Source organism: Otolemur garnettii, unplaced genomic scaffold (genome assembly GCF_000181295.1).
Source record: "Otolemur garnettii isolate 467f Iridium unplaced genomic scaffold, OtoGar3 scaffold00051, whole genome shotgun sequence".
NCBI lineage: Eukaryota > Metazoa > Chordata > Mammalia > Primates > Galagidae > Otolemur > Otolemur garnettii.
In genome coordinates this window covers 5,346,263-5,366,942 of record NW_003852446.1, presented here as the reverse complement: position 1 = coordinate 5,366,942, position 20,680 = coordinate 5,346,263, and the positions used below count along the sequence as shown (strand labels likewise).

General features: G+C 38.2%; 1 protein-coding gene across 4 annotated transcripts in view; it reads left to right on the top strand.

Annotated features, from left to right (window-relative positions):
• Positions 1-20,680, top strand: part of BCLAF3 (BCLAF1 and THRAP3 family member 3) — a 66,216-nt gene that overhangs the window by 17,461 nt on the left and 28,075 nt on the right. For 3 of the 4 annotated variants that reach the window (XM_023514375.1, XM_012806399.2, XM_023514377.1), the window contains 6 exons: positions 2,988-3,055; positions 7,371-7,943; positions 8,320-8,982; positions 17,902-18,077; positions 19,480-19,594; positions 20,379-20,442. In XM_023514375.1, coding sequence (XP_023370143.1) covers positions 3,015-3,055; positions 7,371-7,943; positions 8,320-8,982; positions 17,902-18,077; positions 19,480-19,594; positions 20,379-20,442 — 1,632 coding nt within the window. In that variant the 5' untranslated portion in view covers positions 2,988-3,014. The remainder of the gene's footprint in view (positions 1-2,987; positions 3,056-7,370; positions 7,944-8,319; positions 8,983-17,901; positions 18,078-19,479; positions 19,595-20,378; positions 20,443-20,680) is intronic. The other variant, XM_023514376.1, reaches the window with a different exon arrangement.

Here is a 20,680-nt window from a genome sequence, read left to right as displayed (position 1 = left end):
CTTGAGGCTGTGTCTCAAAAAAAAAAAAAAAAGAACTCTACCCAGGGTGACAGCTTGAGACTCTGTCTCAAAAAAAAAGAAAAAGACAGATAATAAGTGTTTCAAAAATGTAGAGATATTGGAATCCTCACATGCTGCTGGTGGGAATGGTGCAGTTACTTTGGAAAAGTTTGGCAGTTCTTCAAAAAGTTAAACATGGAGTTACCATATGACCCAACTGTTCCATTCCTAGATATAGATCCACAATAAATGAAAACATATGTTCACATAAAAACTTGCACACACATGTTCATAGGAGCATTATTCATAATAGCCAATAGGTAGAAACAACTCAAATGTTCATTGCGAGAAGAATGAACAAAATATAGCATACCCATACAAAGTAATATGTATTATTTGACTACAAAAAGGATTGTGGTCTAAGGAAGGAGACTGCAACATGGATGGACTTTGAAAACATTGGGCTAAGTGAGAGAAGCCAGTCATGAAAGACCACATATTGTATGATCCCATTTCCGTGAAATGTCCAGAATAGGCAAATCCATAGAAACAGAAAGTAGGTTAGTGGTTGCCAGGAGCTAAGTGGGAAAGGAGAGGAGTGAGAAGCCATGGGGTTTCTTTTGAAGGTAAAGAGAATGTTCTAAAATTAAACTATAGTATGATTGTACTTTACTGTGAATATACTAAGAAATCATTGAATTGTACACTTCAAATGGGTGAATTGTATGGCATGTGAATTATATCTCAATCTGTTTTGTAAATAAAAAGAAAAAAAAGATTGCTTTCCAGAAAAATTTTGCTTTTTCATCACCAGGAATATTTTCTGTCTCCCCCTCCACACACATAACCTTTGGGTTTATTATTTTTGTTAAATTTAATAGATATGAACTGATACCCAAAGTTTCTTTAGTTAAATTAGAAACTCCCTGATAGAATATAATCTCTATCATGGCAGGATTTTTTGCCTTTCTTTATTTACTGCTATATCCCTGGAACAGTACCTGGCAAATAATAGGTACTCAGTAAAATTTGTTAAATGAATACATTTTGCTATTTTTGGTCACTAAATAAACAACATTTTTGTTTAGTGTTTTAATTTCATAATACTTTTAAATTATTTGTTCTTCCTAGCTTTAAATTCCTTTTGAAAAGAGGTGGTGTACAACTAAATGAATTGAATTAATTGTATTTCCTATGGTGAGTGATCTAGTTCATTCAAGTCCTTTGACCTTAGCTGCTTTTACTTTCCTTCTGAAATTTGTGATAATAGTAGTTTGCAAATGTTTGAGTATGAGGACCCCTTTTAAATTGATGACTGCTTAATGATAAATTTTGTTTTGTATTTACAGGAAGAAAAACTGCATAGTGGCAAGAACCATTTATATTTTAGTAATTATCAGAGTATCTTCAGAAATTTCTAAAAGTGAAGTGTATAATATATGAGAAATATACTTATTCATTCTGTAGTCTGTGCATGATGGCTCTGTGATTATTCATGACCCCACGGCAATATTAAAAGCCACCAGGGGTTTGGAGCCAGTAAGTTGGGAACTACTTAATGGTAGTATCAGAACTGAGGAGGCCTACTGAGATGTAAATAATAGCTAGTATAGACGATTATACCCTAATTATGTCTTTTAAAAATTTATTTCCTAAAGCTATCAGTTTTTGTTTTTGTTTTTGGTTTTTTTTTTTTTTTTGAGACAGAGCCTCAAGCTGTCCCCCTGGGTAGAGTGCCATGGCTTCACTGCTCACAGCAACCTCCAACTCCTGGGCTCAAGCGAGTCTCCTGTCTCAGCCTCCCAAGTAGCTGGGACCACAGGCGCCTGCCACAATGCCTGGCTGTTTTTTTGTTGCAACCATAATTGTTGTTTGACGGGCCCAGGCTGGATTCGAACCCACCACCTTAGGTGTATGTGGCTGGCACCTTAGCCACCTGAGCCACAGGTGCCGAGCCAAGCTATCAGTTTCTTTTAAAGACTAAATAATAGGCTCGGTGCCTGTGGCTCAAGTGGCTAAGACGCCAGCCACATACACCTAAGGTGGCGGGTTTGAATCTAGCCTGGACCCGCCAAACAACAATGACGGCTACAACCAAAAAATAGCTAGGTGTTGTGATGGGAGCCTGTGGTCCCAGCTACTTGGGAGGCTGAGGCAGGAGACTCGCTTGAGCCCAGGAGTTGGAGGTTGCTGTAAGCAGTGAAACCATGGCACTCTACCCAGGGGGACAGCTTGAGGCTCTGTCTCAAAAAAAAAAAAAAAAAGACTAAATAATATTTTAAAAATTAAGTTTATAAATGCCCCTTAAAGTTTACTTGTTTGTCAGCTAAAAATCAGAAGCAAACTAAATGTCTAGTAGTGATTAATTAAATTTGGGGGATATTTACTGGGGGAAGTTAGGCAGCAATTGAATATTATAATTAGGAATTACAATTCTTATAATCCAACAATTTGAAAAGTAAGGTACACCATCATGTATTCCTAAATATCTGGACTGTGATTATATGAAGTGTTTCAGTACATGGTAAAAAAACAAAAAGTAGTAGTGGTAGTGTTCAAGTAGAGGGATTCTGGGTAAATTTTTTCTCTTTTTGAAATACTTATGTAGCAGTTGCTATTTACCAGACACCACTAACCTCTTTTCATGGCTTATAGTATATCTCAGTGCAGCCTAGCCATATTTTTACATTTTTAAAGAGTTGTTTAAAGAGAAGAAACAGATAGGACAGAGACCTTATATGGTCTGCAAAGTCTAAAATGGTTACCATTTGGCCCTTTATAGGAAAAGTTTGCTGATCCCTGGTTTAATTCATTTTATCCTGATGATATTGCAATAAGAGTAGTGCTATTATTGTTGTTCCCATTTTACAGATGAGGCAACTGTGGCACAGAGGGGTTAAGTAACCTTTTCTTGGTGGCATTCACTGTATTTTAGAGCAAATTGCAGGCTCTTTCTAGAAATCTGCTAATAGTGCGTTTCTTTACAGTGTAAAAAGTGGCTCACGTGTCAAAGGATGGCCCGGTCACGATCTAGATCACCCAGGTGGAAACAGAGGTGAGCGTTCTTACTTAGCAGAATAAACTTGGATTTGGGATGTGCTATAGCTTTCAAATTCATCCATGCTGGTAAAAACTTACTTTAACAAGTTGGTGGGGCCTAGTTGTGCACAGTAGGTGCACAGAGGTTGTGTTTCTAGATTCTAGGAGTCAGCAGCTTTATTTAATTATTGCTGGCAGCTAGAATTAATCCATAATAAAAAGAAATGCAATGGCCATAGCAAGAGAGAATGAGAAACATTGTTGAGAGTTTAGTATTTTTTGAATTAGTGAATACTTGGGAACTCTTCAGTGTGTATTTCATGTTATTTTTTAAATAATCAACATGTTCAAAGAAATTTGGAATTCAAAAATAGGGAGTTTTCTATCTCCTCTTCTTCATGGTGTAATAATAGAGTTTTGAATAGTTTGTTGTAGTTTAACTCTTCTCTTTCCTGCTTGGTAGTATCAAAGTAGACGTGATTAGACTGAAATAATTTAACTAGTCTGTATTGACTGCTATAGGCAAATATGCCATCTTTTGTGGCCTCAGCAAACATACAGGATTGGCTGGGAGATTGACACCATAGCCAAATATGATATAGGGGGTAAAAGGCTTCACCACTGATTGAGACACAATATTCTGGATCTGTAGGGAGGGAATAATCCTACTTTTATGGAGGGGAAAAGGGGATGCTAAGGAGGTCTTCAAAAAGGAAATGAAAAATATTTAACTGGGCATTTAAGAATAGGTAAAATAGCTGGGCGCAGTGGCTCACGCCTGTAATCCTAGCACTCTGGGAGGCCGAGGCAGGTGGATTGCCTGAGCTCACAGGTTCAAGACCAGTCTGAGCCAGAGTGAGACCTCATCTCTAAAAATAGCCAGGTGTTGTGGAGGGCACCTGTAGTCTCAGGTACTCGGGAGGCTGAGGCAGGAGAATTACTTGAGCCCAAGAGTTGGAGGTTGCTATGAGCTATGATACCACAGCACTCTACTGAGGGTAACTAAGTTAGACTCTGTCTCCAAAAAAAGAAAAAAGAATAGGTAAAATTCCTGCCAGGGACGGTGTCTCATGCCTGTAATCTTAGCACTCTTTGAGACTGAGGCAGGTGGATTGCTGAGGTCAGGATTTCAACACCAGCCTGAGCAAGAGAGAGACCCGGTCTCTACTAAAAAATAGAAAAAACTAGTCAGGCATTGTGGCAGGCGCCTGCTGTCCCAGCTACTTGGTAGGCTGAGGCAAGAGGATCACTTGAGCCCAAGAGTTTGAGGTTGCTGTGAGCTATGATGATTCCACAGGGCACTCTACCGAGGGCAACAGAGTAACTCTGTCTCAAAAAAAAAAAAAAAAGAAGAAGAAGTAGAATAGGTAAAATTCCTAAAGGCAGAAAGGGTGAAGAAAATTATTCCACTTAAGAGGTAGAACAGGATCAAAGGCACAGAGCTATAATGCAGCTAGCATGTTCTAGGACTTTAAAAAGGACCATAATTTCTCACACAAAGGACAAAGATTTTTCATGTTAATGTAATTTGGCCATTGTGCCTGTTCATTTCAGTTGTGCAATAACTAATCAATCATTTCATCAACAGTTTTCATTTTGTAAAATTTGAAAGTTGTAATGGAGCTTTAGAAAGAAAAGGGAAAGTGAAAAAGCAACTGCTTTTAGCATGAAGGGGATCAGAGAGGCTGTTTTGTGATAATACAAAAGGCCTTGGTGAGAGGCAAGCTTAGTGCCTGATTTCCGGGTTCCTTCTCAGGTTTCTTTGTCAAGAACTATAAAGGGTCTGATATTTTATCCTCATTGCAAACTAACACATTAGCTGCTACAGGGCACTCCTGGGTCAGAGACAAAGGCAGTTATTACTCATAGTACAGCAGGCAGCTTGCGCTTCATGTTCCTGTTGTTCACCTTACCTTCTAGGTCTCCTGAGGGCCAGCACTGCAGGGTGGCCTGCTGGGTGGATGCTGTAGGTTATGGCACAGGCAGAGAGGAGTTATGACATGTGAGGCACCTGAGTCCCTTATCAGGGGCTGCAAACAAACCTGCTCAGCCTTTGCCTTGGAGGAGATCTTATCAGATTATCCTGGACAGCAAACAAATTGGCTCTTTCTACCTGAGGGAAACCCTGTCTGTATCTTCCAAGGCTGTTTGCCTTACAACAAACCCTGTCAGTGCCTCTAACTCACAAGGCGAGCAGAACTCAAGAGACTGTGGAGAATTGCCTCCCAACAGACTCCCATGGGTCTGTTTCCTGCCTGTAGGAGAACTGAAAACAATAGCAACCTTCTGCCTATGGAAGGGGCAGTACAGTAAAACGTATTATATAATGTCAAAGCAGTATTTAATGAGATCTCATCCAACCTAGAAGCCCTCTGTCTCTAGACGCCAGATTTTCTCCTTAGCAGCAAAAGAGAAAATCTTCCAGGAAGTCCTCAGAGGTTCCAGTTGCTTCATCCTGTGATGAGATGTAGCTAGCTGGATGGCAGAGCTTTGCTTCAGCTAGATAATATTTGCCAGTGTATCTAGCTTGGCGACTCCAGAGAGCAATATTGTCAAGTTTAAATCTCAAAAGATACATGAGGAAGATAGATCTGCCTTCTTTCTTTTAGGGAGGACGCAGACTTATCATCAAAAGGAAAGGGATTCACTCATGATTACTCCAACTCAGTGGCTGCTTCTGAGCAGGAACAATAGCAAAAGCTGCAAGGATAGCTTGTCCATCGATTAGAAGACATTAAACCCTCAGGAAGGAGATTGAGAAATTGAGCAGGTCAGATGTGGGACAGGTCTCCAGGTGCAAAATTGAACTTTACCATGTTCCAGATACTGGCACTTCTCTCAGTCAACCCAGACTGGTTTCCCTGGCTACAGGAGCCTTCTTTCTTAGTGGGAATACAAGGCTTGATGTTGGCAATGCTAAGGTACTGGACAGCGTTGTTACAGAAAGGATGTGTTGTTTGGGCAGAGTATTACAGTGGCATTAAAGCACACCTTCACCTCTGTTTGAACAGAACATCATTTCATTTGTCATGTAAGGGAACAGGTCTGGGAAAGAAAAGCAACTTTTCTATGTTAGAAGTATTTATGGAAGAACTAAGCATATGAGTCAAGTCTTTTTTTTTTTTTCTTCCTTTTTTGAGACAGGGTCTTGTCCTGTTGCACTGTTGACCAGGCTGTAGCTCATTGAATCCTCAAACTCTTGGGCTCATGTCATCCTTCCTCCTCAGCCTCCTGAGTAGCTGGGACTCACTCTAAGTGTGCACCACCATGCCCAGCTAATTTTAATTTTTTATAGAGATGGAGTCTTGCTATGTTGCTCAGGCTGGTATCAAACTCCTGGCCTTGGCTCGGCGCCTTTGGCTTAAGTGGCTAAGGCGCCAGCCACATACACCTAAGGTGGCGGGTTCGAATCCCCAGCCCGGACCCGCCAAACAACAATGACGGCTGCAACCAAAAAAAAAATAGCCGGGCGTTGTGGCAGGCGCCTGTGGTCCCAGCTACTTGGGAGGCTGAAGCAGGAGACTCGCTTGAGCCCAGGAGTTGGAGGTTGCTGTGAGCTGTGATGCCATGGCATTCTACCCAGGGAGATAGCTTGAGGCTCTGTCTAAAAAAAAAACAAAACTCCTGGCCTCGAGCAATACTCCCACTTCAGCCTCTAGAGTGCAGGGATTACAGGCTAAATTCAGTGCCTGGCTGACCTTCAAGTCTTAAGACCCTCTTTTTCCTCTTCTCTCCCCTGGTTAAGTATATATATATTTTCTCCTTAATATAGCCTTATCAGAGAAAATAGACAATCAATTAGAGAAACTCTAGAGCCAGTCTTGGGTCTGAGGTTGGGTTGTGGCAAATCTTAGAATCTCATGTTCAGTTTGAAAAACATGTTCAGTTTTTCTAACACTATTCTACACGTTTATTTGTGTGAATCTAGTTCACCTGCTTGTTTCTTACCTGGCCATTGAACCTGATGTAAGCTTTTGCTGACTGCCCTTTCAAAGTCACTGCATCTCCTGCGGGAACTTTGCTGTCAGCAGTCATCCAAAATGGATCCTGCTGTATACCTAAACTGGTCTTCTTCCAATGGGACAGATGTGCTCAGCCCATTTTGATACGCTCGGGAAACATATTAGTGCAGGGAATAGATTATTCAGAGGGAAAGAGTATGCTTGTTGAACTGAGCGTTACCATAATCAGACCCCTAAATGTACAATTTAAAATGCGTATATAGCAAATTGATGAATTTAGTTTGAGTGAAAGCAGCAGTAAAGGAAAACTAAATATTTTAGGTTTATTGTCTTTAAATGGATTAAATTTTTCTTTGTTTGCTTACATAGATCTTTATCACCAGAACCTAGAAATTCTGAATACTACAAGCAAAGGCATTCTCATGGGCATTTTGGCTGTGAACATAGGAAGGATCCCAAAAATCCTGTCACTTGGAGAATGGAGAGTGAGAAACCCGGACAGAGTAAACCAAGGATTCCCTCTCGTGGAAATACGTATTACCGATCTTATGAACATAGATCACCTTCCCCAAACATAAGAAGAAATTCTTTAGAAAATTTTTATACGTATAAGCCTCACCGAGGATATTCACCTGAAAGAGAGGATGGTAACAGAAGATCTCAGTATATGCCCAAATATTCAGAGTGTGTACCCTACAATGAGAATGAGAGGAATTCCTATTCCCAGAAAGTGCAAGGAAGGTATATTCCTGATGACCATAGAGTCAGAGGAAGTGGAAAAGGAGGGAAGCTGCCTCAGAGATCAGTAGCAGATCCTTTCCGATTTGAAGGAAAGTGGCCTGAAGATGAGTTGAGGCACCAGAGGATACAAGAAGAAAAATATCCCCAGTCACCTAGAAGAGGCTTTGAAGACTTGGAGACAAGGAGCTCTTTTCAGAAGAGGTAGAGGAAAACATTAAACCTGGGTAATTTGGTATAAAAAGCCTCAAGTGACAAAAGTCTGTTTACTTTGTGGTTGAAGATAACCGCCTTGAAAAGCTTTTATCTAACAAGATGAAAAGCATTGTAATTTACTTATGGTCTATGGGTAAAGTATTTCTTTTGAAAGTAAATCATGCTGATGGCTAGAGTATAAAGAAAAGATTGTATTTTCCTCTTTAACTGCCTTATATCTCTAGGAATTGGCTTGAGGGATTAGAGGTTAACTTGCCACTGCATTCTGCATTTTAGGCCATGCTGCCGAACATTCTACACATGTAAATTCTCACTTTCTTCTCTTAGTGCAAGTGTTAAATGCAACTGCTTTATGTCAACACAGGTATCCAGAGGATCGTGATTTCAGAAAATACGGACACACATCAAAAAGACCTAAAGACACCGAGAGGTATGAAAACAGAGAGCCTGCCAGGAACCCAAAGTGGAAGCCTGAGCATTCCCTTCCGCTTTACCAAGAGAAGAAAGATCAGCGGAACACTGGACCTCAAACTCCTCGACGTGCCGAGAGGGAACACCCAGAGACCAGTTCATCAACCAAAGTATCTTATGACTATCGCCACAAACGTCATAAGCCCTCAGGTGGGGACCAGGACTTCTCTGATGGGAGAATTCAGAAGTACTCTAAGGAAGAAGATAGAAAATACAGTTCTCAAAAAGGCCCTGTAAATAAAGAGGTAGACTGTTTTAATATTGGAAGAAGGAGAGAGACTCAAGATGAACAATTCAAAGAACATTTTCGACCATCTAAGAAAGACTGCACTGCCTGTACTCATTCAAACAGAAGTGATGTTGATTCAAGGCACTGTAGTGACAGACGGAAGGAAAAAATAAAGAAAGAAGGGGATCGCAGAAAAGTGAGCAGTCCTTCCAGTAACCAACTGGATAAAAGCCAAAGACATTCTGATGTGAAACTCTCACCTATTGATCTGAAGAAGAAATCACTTACAGTTAAAGTAGACATGAGGAAAGTAGTAAACAAATTCAGGTATTACCTTTATTTTTTTCTTTGTTATATTTAATGTTTCTGCCATCTTTATTTGCAGCTTCAAAAATGGAATTAATAGTGTTTAGAGTCCATCAAAGGGGAAGGATTGCTTAGATTTTTTTCCCAAAAAAGCCCTATAATGAGAGTGTTTCCTATGTTTAGTTAGTTATTACATATGGGGGATCTCATGTCTCCTGTTTTCTACATCCTGTCTCCAGATGCTTCTTGGGTACAGGGCATTCCATTGAGTTCCTCTTCATGAATTTACTTGTTTTTATGCTGCCATGTTTTTCTTATCCAGGGATTGACTGGATAGAGTTCTGGAAGACCTTTTCCTTTCTCAGAAAAGAATATAGAGCCTGTATTCCGTGTTGCTTGAAATTCAGAGAAATTTTGAGCTGGAAGGGACCTTAGCAGGCCCTGATTTTATAGAGGAGGAAAGTGAGGCCCTGAGAGATGAAGTGTCTTATCTAAGCCAAAGTGGCTGGGGCTCAAATCCACGTATCTCCCTGTGACTCATGGAACTTGTGACCTAATGTGGTTTTGGCTGCCATTCTCCCCAGAATGACTGGGGCTCAATTGATTAGATTCTCCCAAGTAGAGGAAATTAGATTATAATCTGGGAAGATGACTGTTTGTAATATATTTGCTTTAGCTCTTAATGGTTCTTTTTTAAGAAATAGACTACTATTGTAATGGTTATATTCTCTTATAATGAGTTCATGTGCTTTGCTCCATAATGAATATTATCTTTATTTTTGGACCCTGAGAATAAGGCACTACAGTTGGCTCTGCCAGCCAAATAATGTTCTTGAACTTAATACTACCAGCATGTGAATGAAAAAGTGATTGACCATGTTGATTTTGTGCCTCTATATTCACAGTAAACTCATTTTTATTTGAATTAAAAGCAAGAAAAAACAAAACCCAAAAGATAGGGCGGGAGAGGGGAGGAGGTAAAGCCACAAGTTGTTTTTTTAAACAAAATGTTTTTTGTTCCTTTTCTTAAATTTAGACATGGCAGTCCCCCTGCCTCATATTTTTCTTACATTCATTACACTTGCAGAAAATATTTTTAAATATATACATATATGTTTATTTGTGAACAGAAAGCATTTATAAATATGACCATATTACAGAAAATTAGAGAAATAAAGGGGAAAAATCACCCATGACCCTACTACCTTAGGACAATTTTGTTAGCTTTTAGGATAATTCCTTTTGTTATTTTTCTATGTATATGTATATTATGTGCATACATATATACTTTTCTATATACATATATAACACATATGAATTATGTCATAATACATTAATAATTTTGTATCTTTTTCATATGCCTTAAATAATTTTGTGCTATTAGATTGTCTACTAGGTCTTAAAGCACACAAAGATTGCTGTAAGCATCAAGTTTAAGATTGTTACCTTAAGTTTTTTTCCTTCAAACATGCAGAAAAGTTGAAAGAATTATACAGTGAGCACCTTTATACCCACCACCCAGTCTTTAGTTAAGAGTTTATCTAGTTAAGAGTTTATAGTCACATGTTTATCTACTCATCTATTCTTCTATAATATCTTCTTTTTTGATATATTTCAGAGTATGTTGCAAACATCTGTATACCTCCCTTTAAATACTTTAGTATTTAATTTTGTTTATAGCTCTTTTCTTCTTCTGAGATATAACGTATAATCAAATGTACCAAAATCTTTAACTTTTTATTTTATCATTTTATTTTTTTAAGAGATAGAACTTTGCTCTGTCACCCAGGCTGGAGTGCAATTCACAAGATCATAGTTCATTATAACCTTAAATTCCTAGGTTCAAGCAATCCTCCCATCTTAGCCTCTCAAGTAGCTGGGACTATAGGTGTGTGCCAACATGCCCAGCTAATTATTAAACTTTTTGTAGAGACAGAGTCTTGCTATATTGCCCAGGCTGGCTGCAGACTTCTGGTCTCAGCATCCCTCCCATTCTGGCCTCCCAAGTTGTGGGATTATAGGTATGAGCCACCATACATAGACTAGCACCCAGCCTAGATCTAAAACTTTTTCTTTTTTGAGATGGAGTCTCACTCTGTCACCCCAGCTAGAGTTCAGTGGCATCACCATAGCTTAGTGCAACCCCAAACTCCTGGGCTCAAGCAATCCTCTTGACTCAGTCTTCCAAGTAGCTGGGAATACAGGTGCCCACCACTACGCCTGGCTGATTTTTTCTATTTTTAGTAGAGACCAGGTCTCCTTCTTGCTCAGGCTGATTTCAAACTCCTGACCTCAAGTGATCCTCCTGCTTTGGCCTCCCAAAGTTCTAGAATTACAGGCATGAGCCACTGTGCCTAGCTGATGTGTTTTATACTTAAAAGAAAATTAATAAATTGTAGTACCTTTAAAGAATGCTGGAAATACCAGTTTTGAAGGGTTTTTTATTTTAATAGACCTCATTAGAGATACTGAGCAGTTGATTTTATAATCTGATATGAGAAATTGAAGCACAATCTTTGTGTGTCATAAAAATAAGCTTCTCAAAATTGAAGCTGCTGCATCTTTTATTTTGAATTTATAAGCTATAATTTTGTCAAATGTCATGACCTGTCGTCAGTGGGGTCTGGCAGCATGTGTTTGAATACCTGACCAGGCCTGCAGGATGGCTTGTATAATAAGGAGCCTCCACTGCAAATCTTCTCTATTCAGAGACTTGAATTGATAACTGAACAAATATGTGCATCTTTTCAGTATGATACAGCATCATAGTTAATAAAATATTTATGTTTTGATGATTCCATTGGAAGAGTTTTGTGGGTTGAATTTAACCCTTTGCAGAGCAGTCAGAAACGAAATGTGTCTATGTGCGTTGTCCACAACAAACACAAATCTTGTGTTGAACGCCTGCATTGTTCACAGTCAAAAGGTTAATCATGTGTGGACTGATACAAGGTCCATAAAACAAAAGTGGTTAATACCTTCCATAGATCATAGATTTATGTTTTCAATTAGTAGCATAAATTAGATTTTTCTCAGTAGAAAAGATTAAAATAGTCTTAGAGTACAGAGTTTTATTTGCTGGTTACAATCTAGAGAGCTTGTCCACTTTGTTTGGAAAGACCAAAGTGGTTAATTTTTTTTGTTGTTGTTTACTTTCTTAGCTTTGGCCAAGTATTGCATTTGTTCTTCCAGTTGGTTGAAAACACAAGGTTATTTGTCTAGTGATGTTTCTTGATCCAGTTTATATCTAGAATGGTAGTAGGTAGACACTGCTTGAATGTTCACTGAGTAATTAACACTTTTATTAACAAGGACAGTATTCTAGTGACCCACTCTGTCAAAACTTCATTATTAGAAGTTACATGTGAGTCATAATTATGTTTCAGAATTCAGGTTAGGGAATCACAATACGAAAATTTCTGTTAAGGTTGTTATATACCCAAAACACGAACTGTTGCATCTGAAAGTCCTAGGGCAGATGAATGGAGGTGTTGGTTTAATGTTGGGCTGGGTGAGGGACTGATACTTGGCCAAGCCAGGAAGGAAGTGGATAAAGGAGAAAGTGGGAGGGAGGAGGTAATACTGAGCTGATGAACCCGAGGCTCCTTTGATCTCCTGGGCTGCTGATGCTAAACACCTGGGATGTGGGGATGGTCAGCTATCAAAGTTAATGGCAGACTGAGTACACTAGCCACATTTCTGTCTAATCCTTTATTTCCCAGTGAAGAGATGCAGAGAGGATCTTTTTACTCCTATTGGGTTTTTCCCCTTTTTAAAAGGGGTGAGGTAGGTGATAGGTCCCAAAGGACATTGGAAGTCTGACCCCCTGAGGAAAGGGGTATTGTGCTGGTGGGGAACAAGGTGAAAAACCATGACTAAGATTGAAGGATGGTAACCTCATCATACACAAGTTTACCTATGATGACCACTGTTCAGCTGGAGGCAAAATAAGCTATAGATGAAGATAATTTTGATATCTAAACTTGCTACCTTGCTGTTATATAGCATAATAAACTAAAATCTCTCTTCATATTTCTCATATGCATTTTTTTTTTTTTGCAGTTTTTGGCTGGGGCTGGGTTTGAACCTGCCAACTTCGGCATATGGGGCCAGTGCCCTACTACTTTGAGCCACAGGCGCTGCCCTCTCATATGCATTTTTTAAATCAAAAATTAATGGACAGAAGGTTCCCTGGCTTTTCTTAGTGTCTTTTAGGGGACCTTGAACAGGGATTCTGTTGGCAGTTGAGGTGCATAGGTTTTTGTCTTCCTGTGGGCCACTGAGCTCTGTGACGTTGGGCAAGTTACCTGGTTATAGCCTTTTGGGCCCAAATTAACCTTCAGTTCCTCCTGGCTTTATGAGTCTGCTTTCATTGGCCGTATGTTGGTAACTATTAAAGCAGAGTTGACAGACACATGGAGGCCTTATGTTTGAGATTTTGCATTATTAAAAAATTAAATATTTTAAATTTAAATTGGTCTAACTTAAGTTTAAAAATTAAAAGTAAGCTAATAAAGTTGAAAACCAAAATTAAGTTGGCCTCAATTAAAATATTAAAAGCCATCATCTCTTTAGCTAAACATTCATTCAAATTGACCAACCCATTTTCCATTCATCATTTATTCAGTGGATAGTTTTTTGAGGATCTGCCCTATGTGAGGCAGTCTATTAGGATGCCCTGAGACTACTGAGCTGCATAAGATTAGCTTTCTTCTCCTTTGGTTTTATTGACAAATAGGGCAGCGCTGGTAGTACCATAGTGCCAAGAGTGAGATGTGAGGTAGGCTGCAACTCGGCAGAAGTGTGGGCCATACCCAGCTAAGAGATGCAGGGAAGGCTTCGTGCAGGAGTTGACATGTCAGCTAGGCTTTGGAGGCTGGTGTGTTTTAGACACATGGAGATGAGATAAATAAAATTTTATGTTTATAGGTTAACAATGGCAAAAAATCAGGCAGTACCTGTGGCTCAGTGAGTAGAGCATTGGCCCCATATACTGAGGGTGGCAGGTTCGAACCCTGCCCCAGCCAAACTGCAACAAAAAATAGGCATTGTGGCGGGCATCTATAGTCCCAGCTACTTGAAAGGCTGAGGCAAGAGAATCACCTAAGCCCAAGAGCTGGAGGTTGCTGTGAGCGGTGATGCCATGGCACTCTACCAAGGGTGATGGAGTGAGACTGTCTCAAAAAAAAGCAAAAACTCATAACATGGGAACTTTGAACCATGTGGTGAAAAGGAATAGAGGGAAATGAGAATGGGAAAGTAAGAATGCAGTGACAGTCAGCCTGGTTTGACATTATTAGCCAGTGGGAGAGGGCAGGTGGCCCAGTCCTGGCTGCCAGACAGTTGCCACCTATGAAGTGAATGGGATGAGTGTTGGGGCTCGTGAGGCCTTTTTAGAGGACTTTTGTGATCCTTTTCCCTCAACTCTAAAATTTCCAAATGTGTTCTTAAGAAGACAGAAGCAAATACTATAGAGTCATGCATCACTTAATGACAGAGTTATGTTCTGAGAAATGTATCATTAGGCGATATTGTCCATGTGTGAACAGCATAGAATGTCCTTACACAAACCTTTAGATGGTTCAGCCTACTACACCCCTAAGCCTTATGGTACAGTCTAGGCCACACACCTGACAGTATTGAATACTGTAGGCAGTTATAACACAAAGGTAACTATTTGTATATCTAAACAGGGCAAAATATAGAAAAAGTGCAGTAAAAACATGCTATTGTATGAAACTACCACCTATATGTGGTCCGTCATTGATGAAAAAATGTTGTTATGCAATTAGGAAAGTGCCTTATGAACTGTAGGATGCCATACAAAATGTTAATTATTAGCTAAAAGAAGACAAAAAGGAAAACTTTCTTGTGTCAAATGGATTTTCTTATATACTATGAGCTTCCAGAGGGCAGGGGAATCTACTGGTTTAGGTTGTTGGGTTTTTTTGTTATTGTTGTTTTGCCATGCAGTTGGTTTTTATGGTGAGTCCCAAGTGCACACAATAGGAAATTAAGGTTTAATGTAGCTTTTTATGTTTTCTTAGTTGTTATGTACAACACTCAGGGACAACATTAGTGCAAGTTTCCATAAGCAGAGGAATAAATGGGGAGAGGGCAGGCAGTTAACCGAGGAACTTGGAAGATTTAATGAGACCAGTACCAGAAATAGCATTAGAGTACAGGTTTTTGACTGTATTTTAATTTAAAAAACTGTCTAAAATGTATCTCAAAATGAGAACATTTGGTCTTTTTAGCTTAACTACTTGTTTTGAGAATATTTCCAGAGATTATTAACTTGTTAATCAATCTATGTCATAGGAAATAGTAAAAAGGAAAATGTAATGATTAAATTTATACATGTAAATACTTAGAACAGTTTCCATTTTCAAGTCTAAAGAGGGTTTTTCGGGTGGTGCCTATGGCTTAGTGAGTAGGGCACCAGCCCCATATACTGAGGGTGGTGGGTTCAAACCTGGCCCTGGCCAAACTGTAACAAGAAATAGCTGGGCATTGTGGTGAGCACCTATAGTCCCAGCTACTTGGGAGGCTGAGGCAAGAGAATCGCCTAAGCCCAAGAGTTGGAGGTTGCTGTGAGCTGTGACACCATGGCACTGTACTGAGAGCAACCAAAGTGAGACTCTGTCCTTAAAAAAAAAATAAAAATAAGAAACAGAGTTTTTCTTTTGAAGCAGAAGTGTCACAATTGTTTTTAATATTAAGACTGAATATTTTAATGTATATTTTCTAGAAAATTATAATTTTAATATTTTTTACTAAAAACCCTGTAGTGGAGAAACTCTGTGGTAAATTTTAACTGATGACAAGTTTAAACACTAAAATGTCAGGCATTAAATATAGCTTCAAAGTATACCACAGCACTCCTATGGATTGAGGGTTGATCATGGAGTGGGGACAAGAATTATGCCAATAATGTATAAGAAATTACAAGTAAATGTTAATAATTACCCACTGAAGAATTTGAAATCTTTGTTGGCTGATTTCCTCTTGGGAGAAACCAAGGCTGCAAAAAAAAAAAGAAAAAAAGAAAGAAAAATTTTATCAACTGATTTCCCCTTGTGGATGGATTTTTTTATAGTTCTATTTAAATATCTTATTTTTCTTACATAAATTGTTTCTAAAAGCTCTCTTTTGGGGAGTATGGAACAGAGTATTTTTGTGATGTTGAACCCCTTTAAACAAAGAGCATTTGTAATTTTTTGTTAGTGGGAGTTAGGGCATGCTAGCATTTACCAGTAAATGTCTCTTAGCTAGTTATCAGATACACAGTGGGAAGCTTGAAGCAAATTAGGAAGAAAAAAGGGAAACGGGCCTTTTAATGAAAGTACTTCTAATGAATCAAGAAAACCACTGCAGTGGCATGGACCTGGTGGATAATCACTTTACTGTGTTTCTGCCATGATAGAAAGTTGTCACTGACAGTGCTGGCCTGAGAGCAGGGAGCGTGGAAAGTCAGATGGAAGCCTTTCCTCCAGTATGAATATGGACAAAACAATCTTGTTAGAGGAGTTTAAATATTTAAAAGATATCTGTAAGCTGCTTATTAACCCTGGAGCAGTTTTGGATATATGGCTATTAAGTGATTTAGATCAATAATAAATATGTGCACACATGCACCCGCACCCCAAAAGTATCCGTGATTGCTTTTTGTTAATATGATGAGATATTTATTCTAGTGGTGCTGCTCTTATTTAAAACACACTTCAAAACTCTCTTTCAGGTTTATCTTCAGAGCCTGTAACGTACTCAATAAAGAACTCCAACAGTCGTAAACCTCAATTCTTTAGACAATAAACTTGATTTTTGGGAAAAGCCAAAAGCAATTTAGTGTTAAGTATAGAGGAATAAGATGAGTATAAGCTGATTAGTGCCATTTTGAGTCCAAAATGAGATTTAAATATAAGATAATGAAATGTTTTCTGCAGTGGTACATAAACTGCCTCCAGATGAAGAATTTAAGAGTTTTAAGCAGGAGCAGTGTTCTTGGACTCAAATGTAGTTTTCTATTATGATACTTGGAAGACTGATGTTCATTTGAGTACTCAACTTATGGGATGTAAAGCAAAACATCCATTTTCTCAGTGTCATGGTGCCTTCCCTATAGGGCTATTGTAAAGATTAAGAGAGATAATGTTGGTTAGCTGTAAGCTCCCATGTTTAGCTATCTATGATTGTTAGATATCTATCCTCATCATCAGTTCATAAATGTACTTAGAGGTCAGGAGAATTCCTAATGAAAGTTATAAAGATTCAGAAGGCATTAAAGTGGTAAGATAGCTGGGGTTATATAATAAATGGTAGCATTTCCTTAAGGATACATTGAAGGTAAACACTGTAATTGGTGTTAATGATTATAACTTTGCTAACAATTAAGATTATTTTCTGAGAATTTAGTGAGACTCTGTAATTGAATTTATCTCTTAACAGAATTTGATTTAAAAATACTATTCTAAGCTGTTAAGTACTTATATAGAGATGTAAGGATTTTTATGAAGTCAGAGAGGTTCATATATCTGATATCCACTTTTAAAGTGTGGTAGTATTTCAAGATAGTATAATCTTGCTGAATTTACAATGTTTGGCCATTTGGGAATAGAAAATAATCTAATTAATTTTTTTTGCATAGTGTCTTTAATTCCTTGTATTTTTTGAAATAAAAATTGTCTCACTTAGAATTTCAAGGATTTTATGATTAAAGTGGCAAATATTTAATGACATCTGACTTACAGAACTCAGAGCCTATATCTGTAGCTGTTTTCTGCTACTTGCTATTGTACATGTTTATGGCATATAAATTAGTGCCTTAATTATAAGAAAAGATAAACATCTTTTTAGTTTTATAGATACTTAAATTTTTAATAAGTTCTTTTCTTAGCAGAACAGTTTCAAATTTAGTTAAACATTTGCGAATTATTCTAGGGTTGCTTCTAGCTATTCCACAGAGAGACAGATGTCACATGATTTGGTTGCTGTTGGCAGGAAAAGTGAAAACTTTCATCCAGTGTTTGAACATCTTGACTCAACTCAGAACACTGAAAACAAACCTACAGGAGAATTTGCTCAGGAAATCATAACAATAATTCATCAAGTTAAAGGTTGGTATATTTTACACATACATTAGGGATAACACAAAAATAATATCTTGGCTTTTCATGAGATACAGGTAAATACCTGTAATATAGTTTAATAGTAATTAATATTTCATTGTAAGTTAGGCCATGAATTAGGAAATCTTTTGGAGAGAGCATCAGGCATTCATTCAAGCTTAGTTATTCTTTAAATGCAGTTCCAGTAACCTTCAACTTTTAGTAGGTTAGAAACCAAAAATTAGAAAGGGAGAAGCAAGAAACAATAATCTGAGGGGAAGAAGCAACAAAACCACATTGGAAACTAGAAATCTGGAAACTGAGGTCATTTTGGGACATTCTTAAAGCCCCCCGGTGGCATTGCTGGGATTTTGTGTCTTAAGGATGATGCTAAATGATCAATCAAAGAGTCCAGTTTGTTTTGGCATTCTTCACGACTGGGAGTTGCATAATAAATACTTTAAAAATATGCCTTAAATTGTTTTGCCTTTGCTTCTGACAAATTTCCATTAATTGGAAAATTCAGTGATGGGGAACAACTTTCCCCCGTGATGTTGCATAAATAAGGCAATTGTGGGTATTATAAGCTGGAGGCCTTCAAGAATTCAAAATTTTTATTTTATACTTTTTGCCTTAGTCTTTCTTACCTTCACGAAACATATTTTGAAAATGAGTTATTATCTCCGTGCCACTCACACTTAGGCATATATTTACTTTAAAGCACACAGTTTATCCGAAGTGATTCACATTCTCAGCTCTAGCCTCTCTCACCCAAAGGAATGTGATTTGGGGCAGAAAAGGAGCCGGTATTACAGTCCAGGAGATGGTGTCAGAACAGGAACAGTTAATTAGGGAAAAGGATTGCTTAAGTAGCATTCTGATGGGTCAAGTATATACTCTTTCTATCCTATTAAAAGCCTATTGCATAGCTGATTTTGGAATGTTTTCGTGAACTTTAGTTAATGTTAATTAAAGTAGCCTTCAAAAGTCTTCTGTAATATGTAAATACAACATTTGGCATTTGTTCAGAATTGTTTTGATGTTTCATTCTTGGTTTTGGAGTTAATTTTTATTCTCATTCAAGTGTAGAGCTCTGTGCCATCTTTACTTCCCAGAAACAATAAGGTCTTACCTTGGAGAAGAAAGGTCCTCACTTTGAGAGAGCCATTGTCTTTTCCCCAAGACAAGTAAGCAGGGATGTCCTATAGGAAGAAGTTCTTTGGACTCATAAATCAGGTGTTTTTACTCTTGCTTGAGCTTGGGAAAGCATGTGAGCACTACAAATTAATCTGTGAAATAAGTTTAGGTCCCCTATCCCCTGTGTTTTCAAGAGCAAACAGGCTCCTGTGTATATATGTAATCTTCTAAGTGGAACCAGTTTTACATTGAGACTATCTGTTTCCTTTTTCAGCAAATTATTTTCCATCACCCAACATTACTCTACATGAACGTTTCTCAAAAATGCAAGCTACACGCAATGCAGGTGTAAATGAAATTAAATTGAATTTGAATCCAAAAATTCACAGGTAATGATTGATTACTGTGTACTCTCATTTAACTCATGGGAATCTATCTCAGAACAAACGGGCTAGGTGCTGTTTCCTGATCCTGCTCACTTGGGCTTGCTGCAGACTGTAGAATTGAATTTCCTGTATAAAAATGGGACTAACCCAAGCAGGTACAGGGCTAGTGCATGTTGATGGAATAGGCTGCATTGAAGCCATTGTCTAGCATTGTTTAAATGTGTAAAACTTCAAAAATATTTACCCAGTTAACTTTGATTCTGCTATCTGTGGTAATTGCCTACTGAAGTTATCACTGGAAGAATGAAAGACAGTTGTCAAGCCATTGAAATCATGATTTGCTTCATGTAGTCACAAACGGCTGTTTTGAAGGCTGCCATATGAAAATATGTGTGATATTCTGCTGGCACTTGTCTGAGCATGTGGTACACCCTATCTTGTGAGCTGTGTGGAATCAATGTTAGAGTGTAATATATCAGCAGAGTAAAGTTCGAGATTGCACATACTAGTGATTTGAGAATTCCTAAAGCTTCCCTATAATGTTCACAGGATACACACACACACACACACACACACGCACACACACATATATATATTTCCTGGGAAATTGCCATGTAGAAAAAACTACCTGGGAGCAAGTTTCTTTTGCTTCCTCCAAGACATACCAGCTTTATTTCCAATTCCATTCTGTAGTAGTAGAAACAAGGTATTGGTGTATAACATAATTATTTAATTAATTAATTAAATAATTAATGTAATTGTAATTAAACCCCATTTATTATTTTAGGAGAATAGATATATCTTTGGCTGAACTTCAGAGTAAACAGACTATGATATATGAATCAGAAAAGGTAAGTGCATGTAATTTTTGATGAGAGATTATCTTATTGTTGGTATACTAATGGGAAAGGGGATTGGTGAGGAGTGAAAAGGGGAGTTAAAAGTACATGAAGAAGGATTGAGAACCAGGAATCTGCATTTAAAAAACTCTCCAAGTGATTCTGATTATTGACCAGATTGGATTAAGAACACTGGCTCGGCGCCTGTGGCTCAAGCAGCTAAGGCACCAGCCACATACACCTAAGGTGG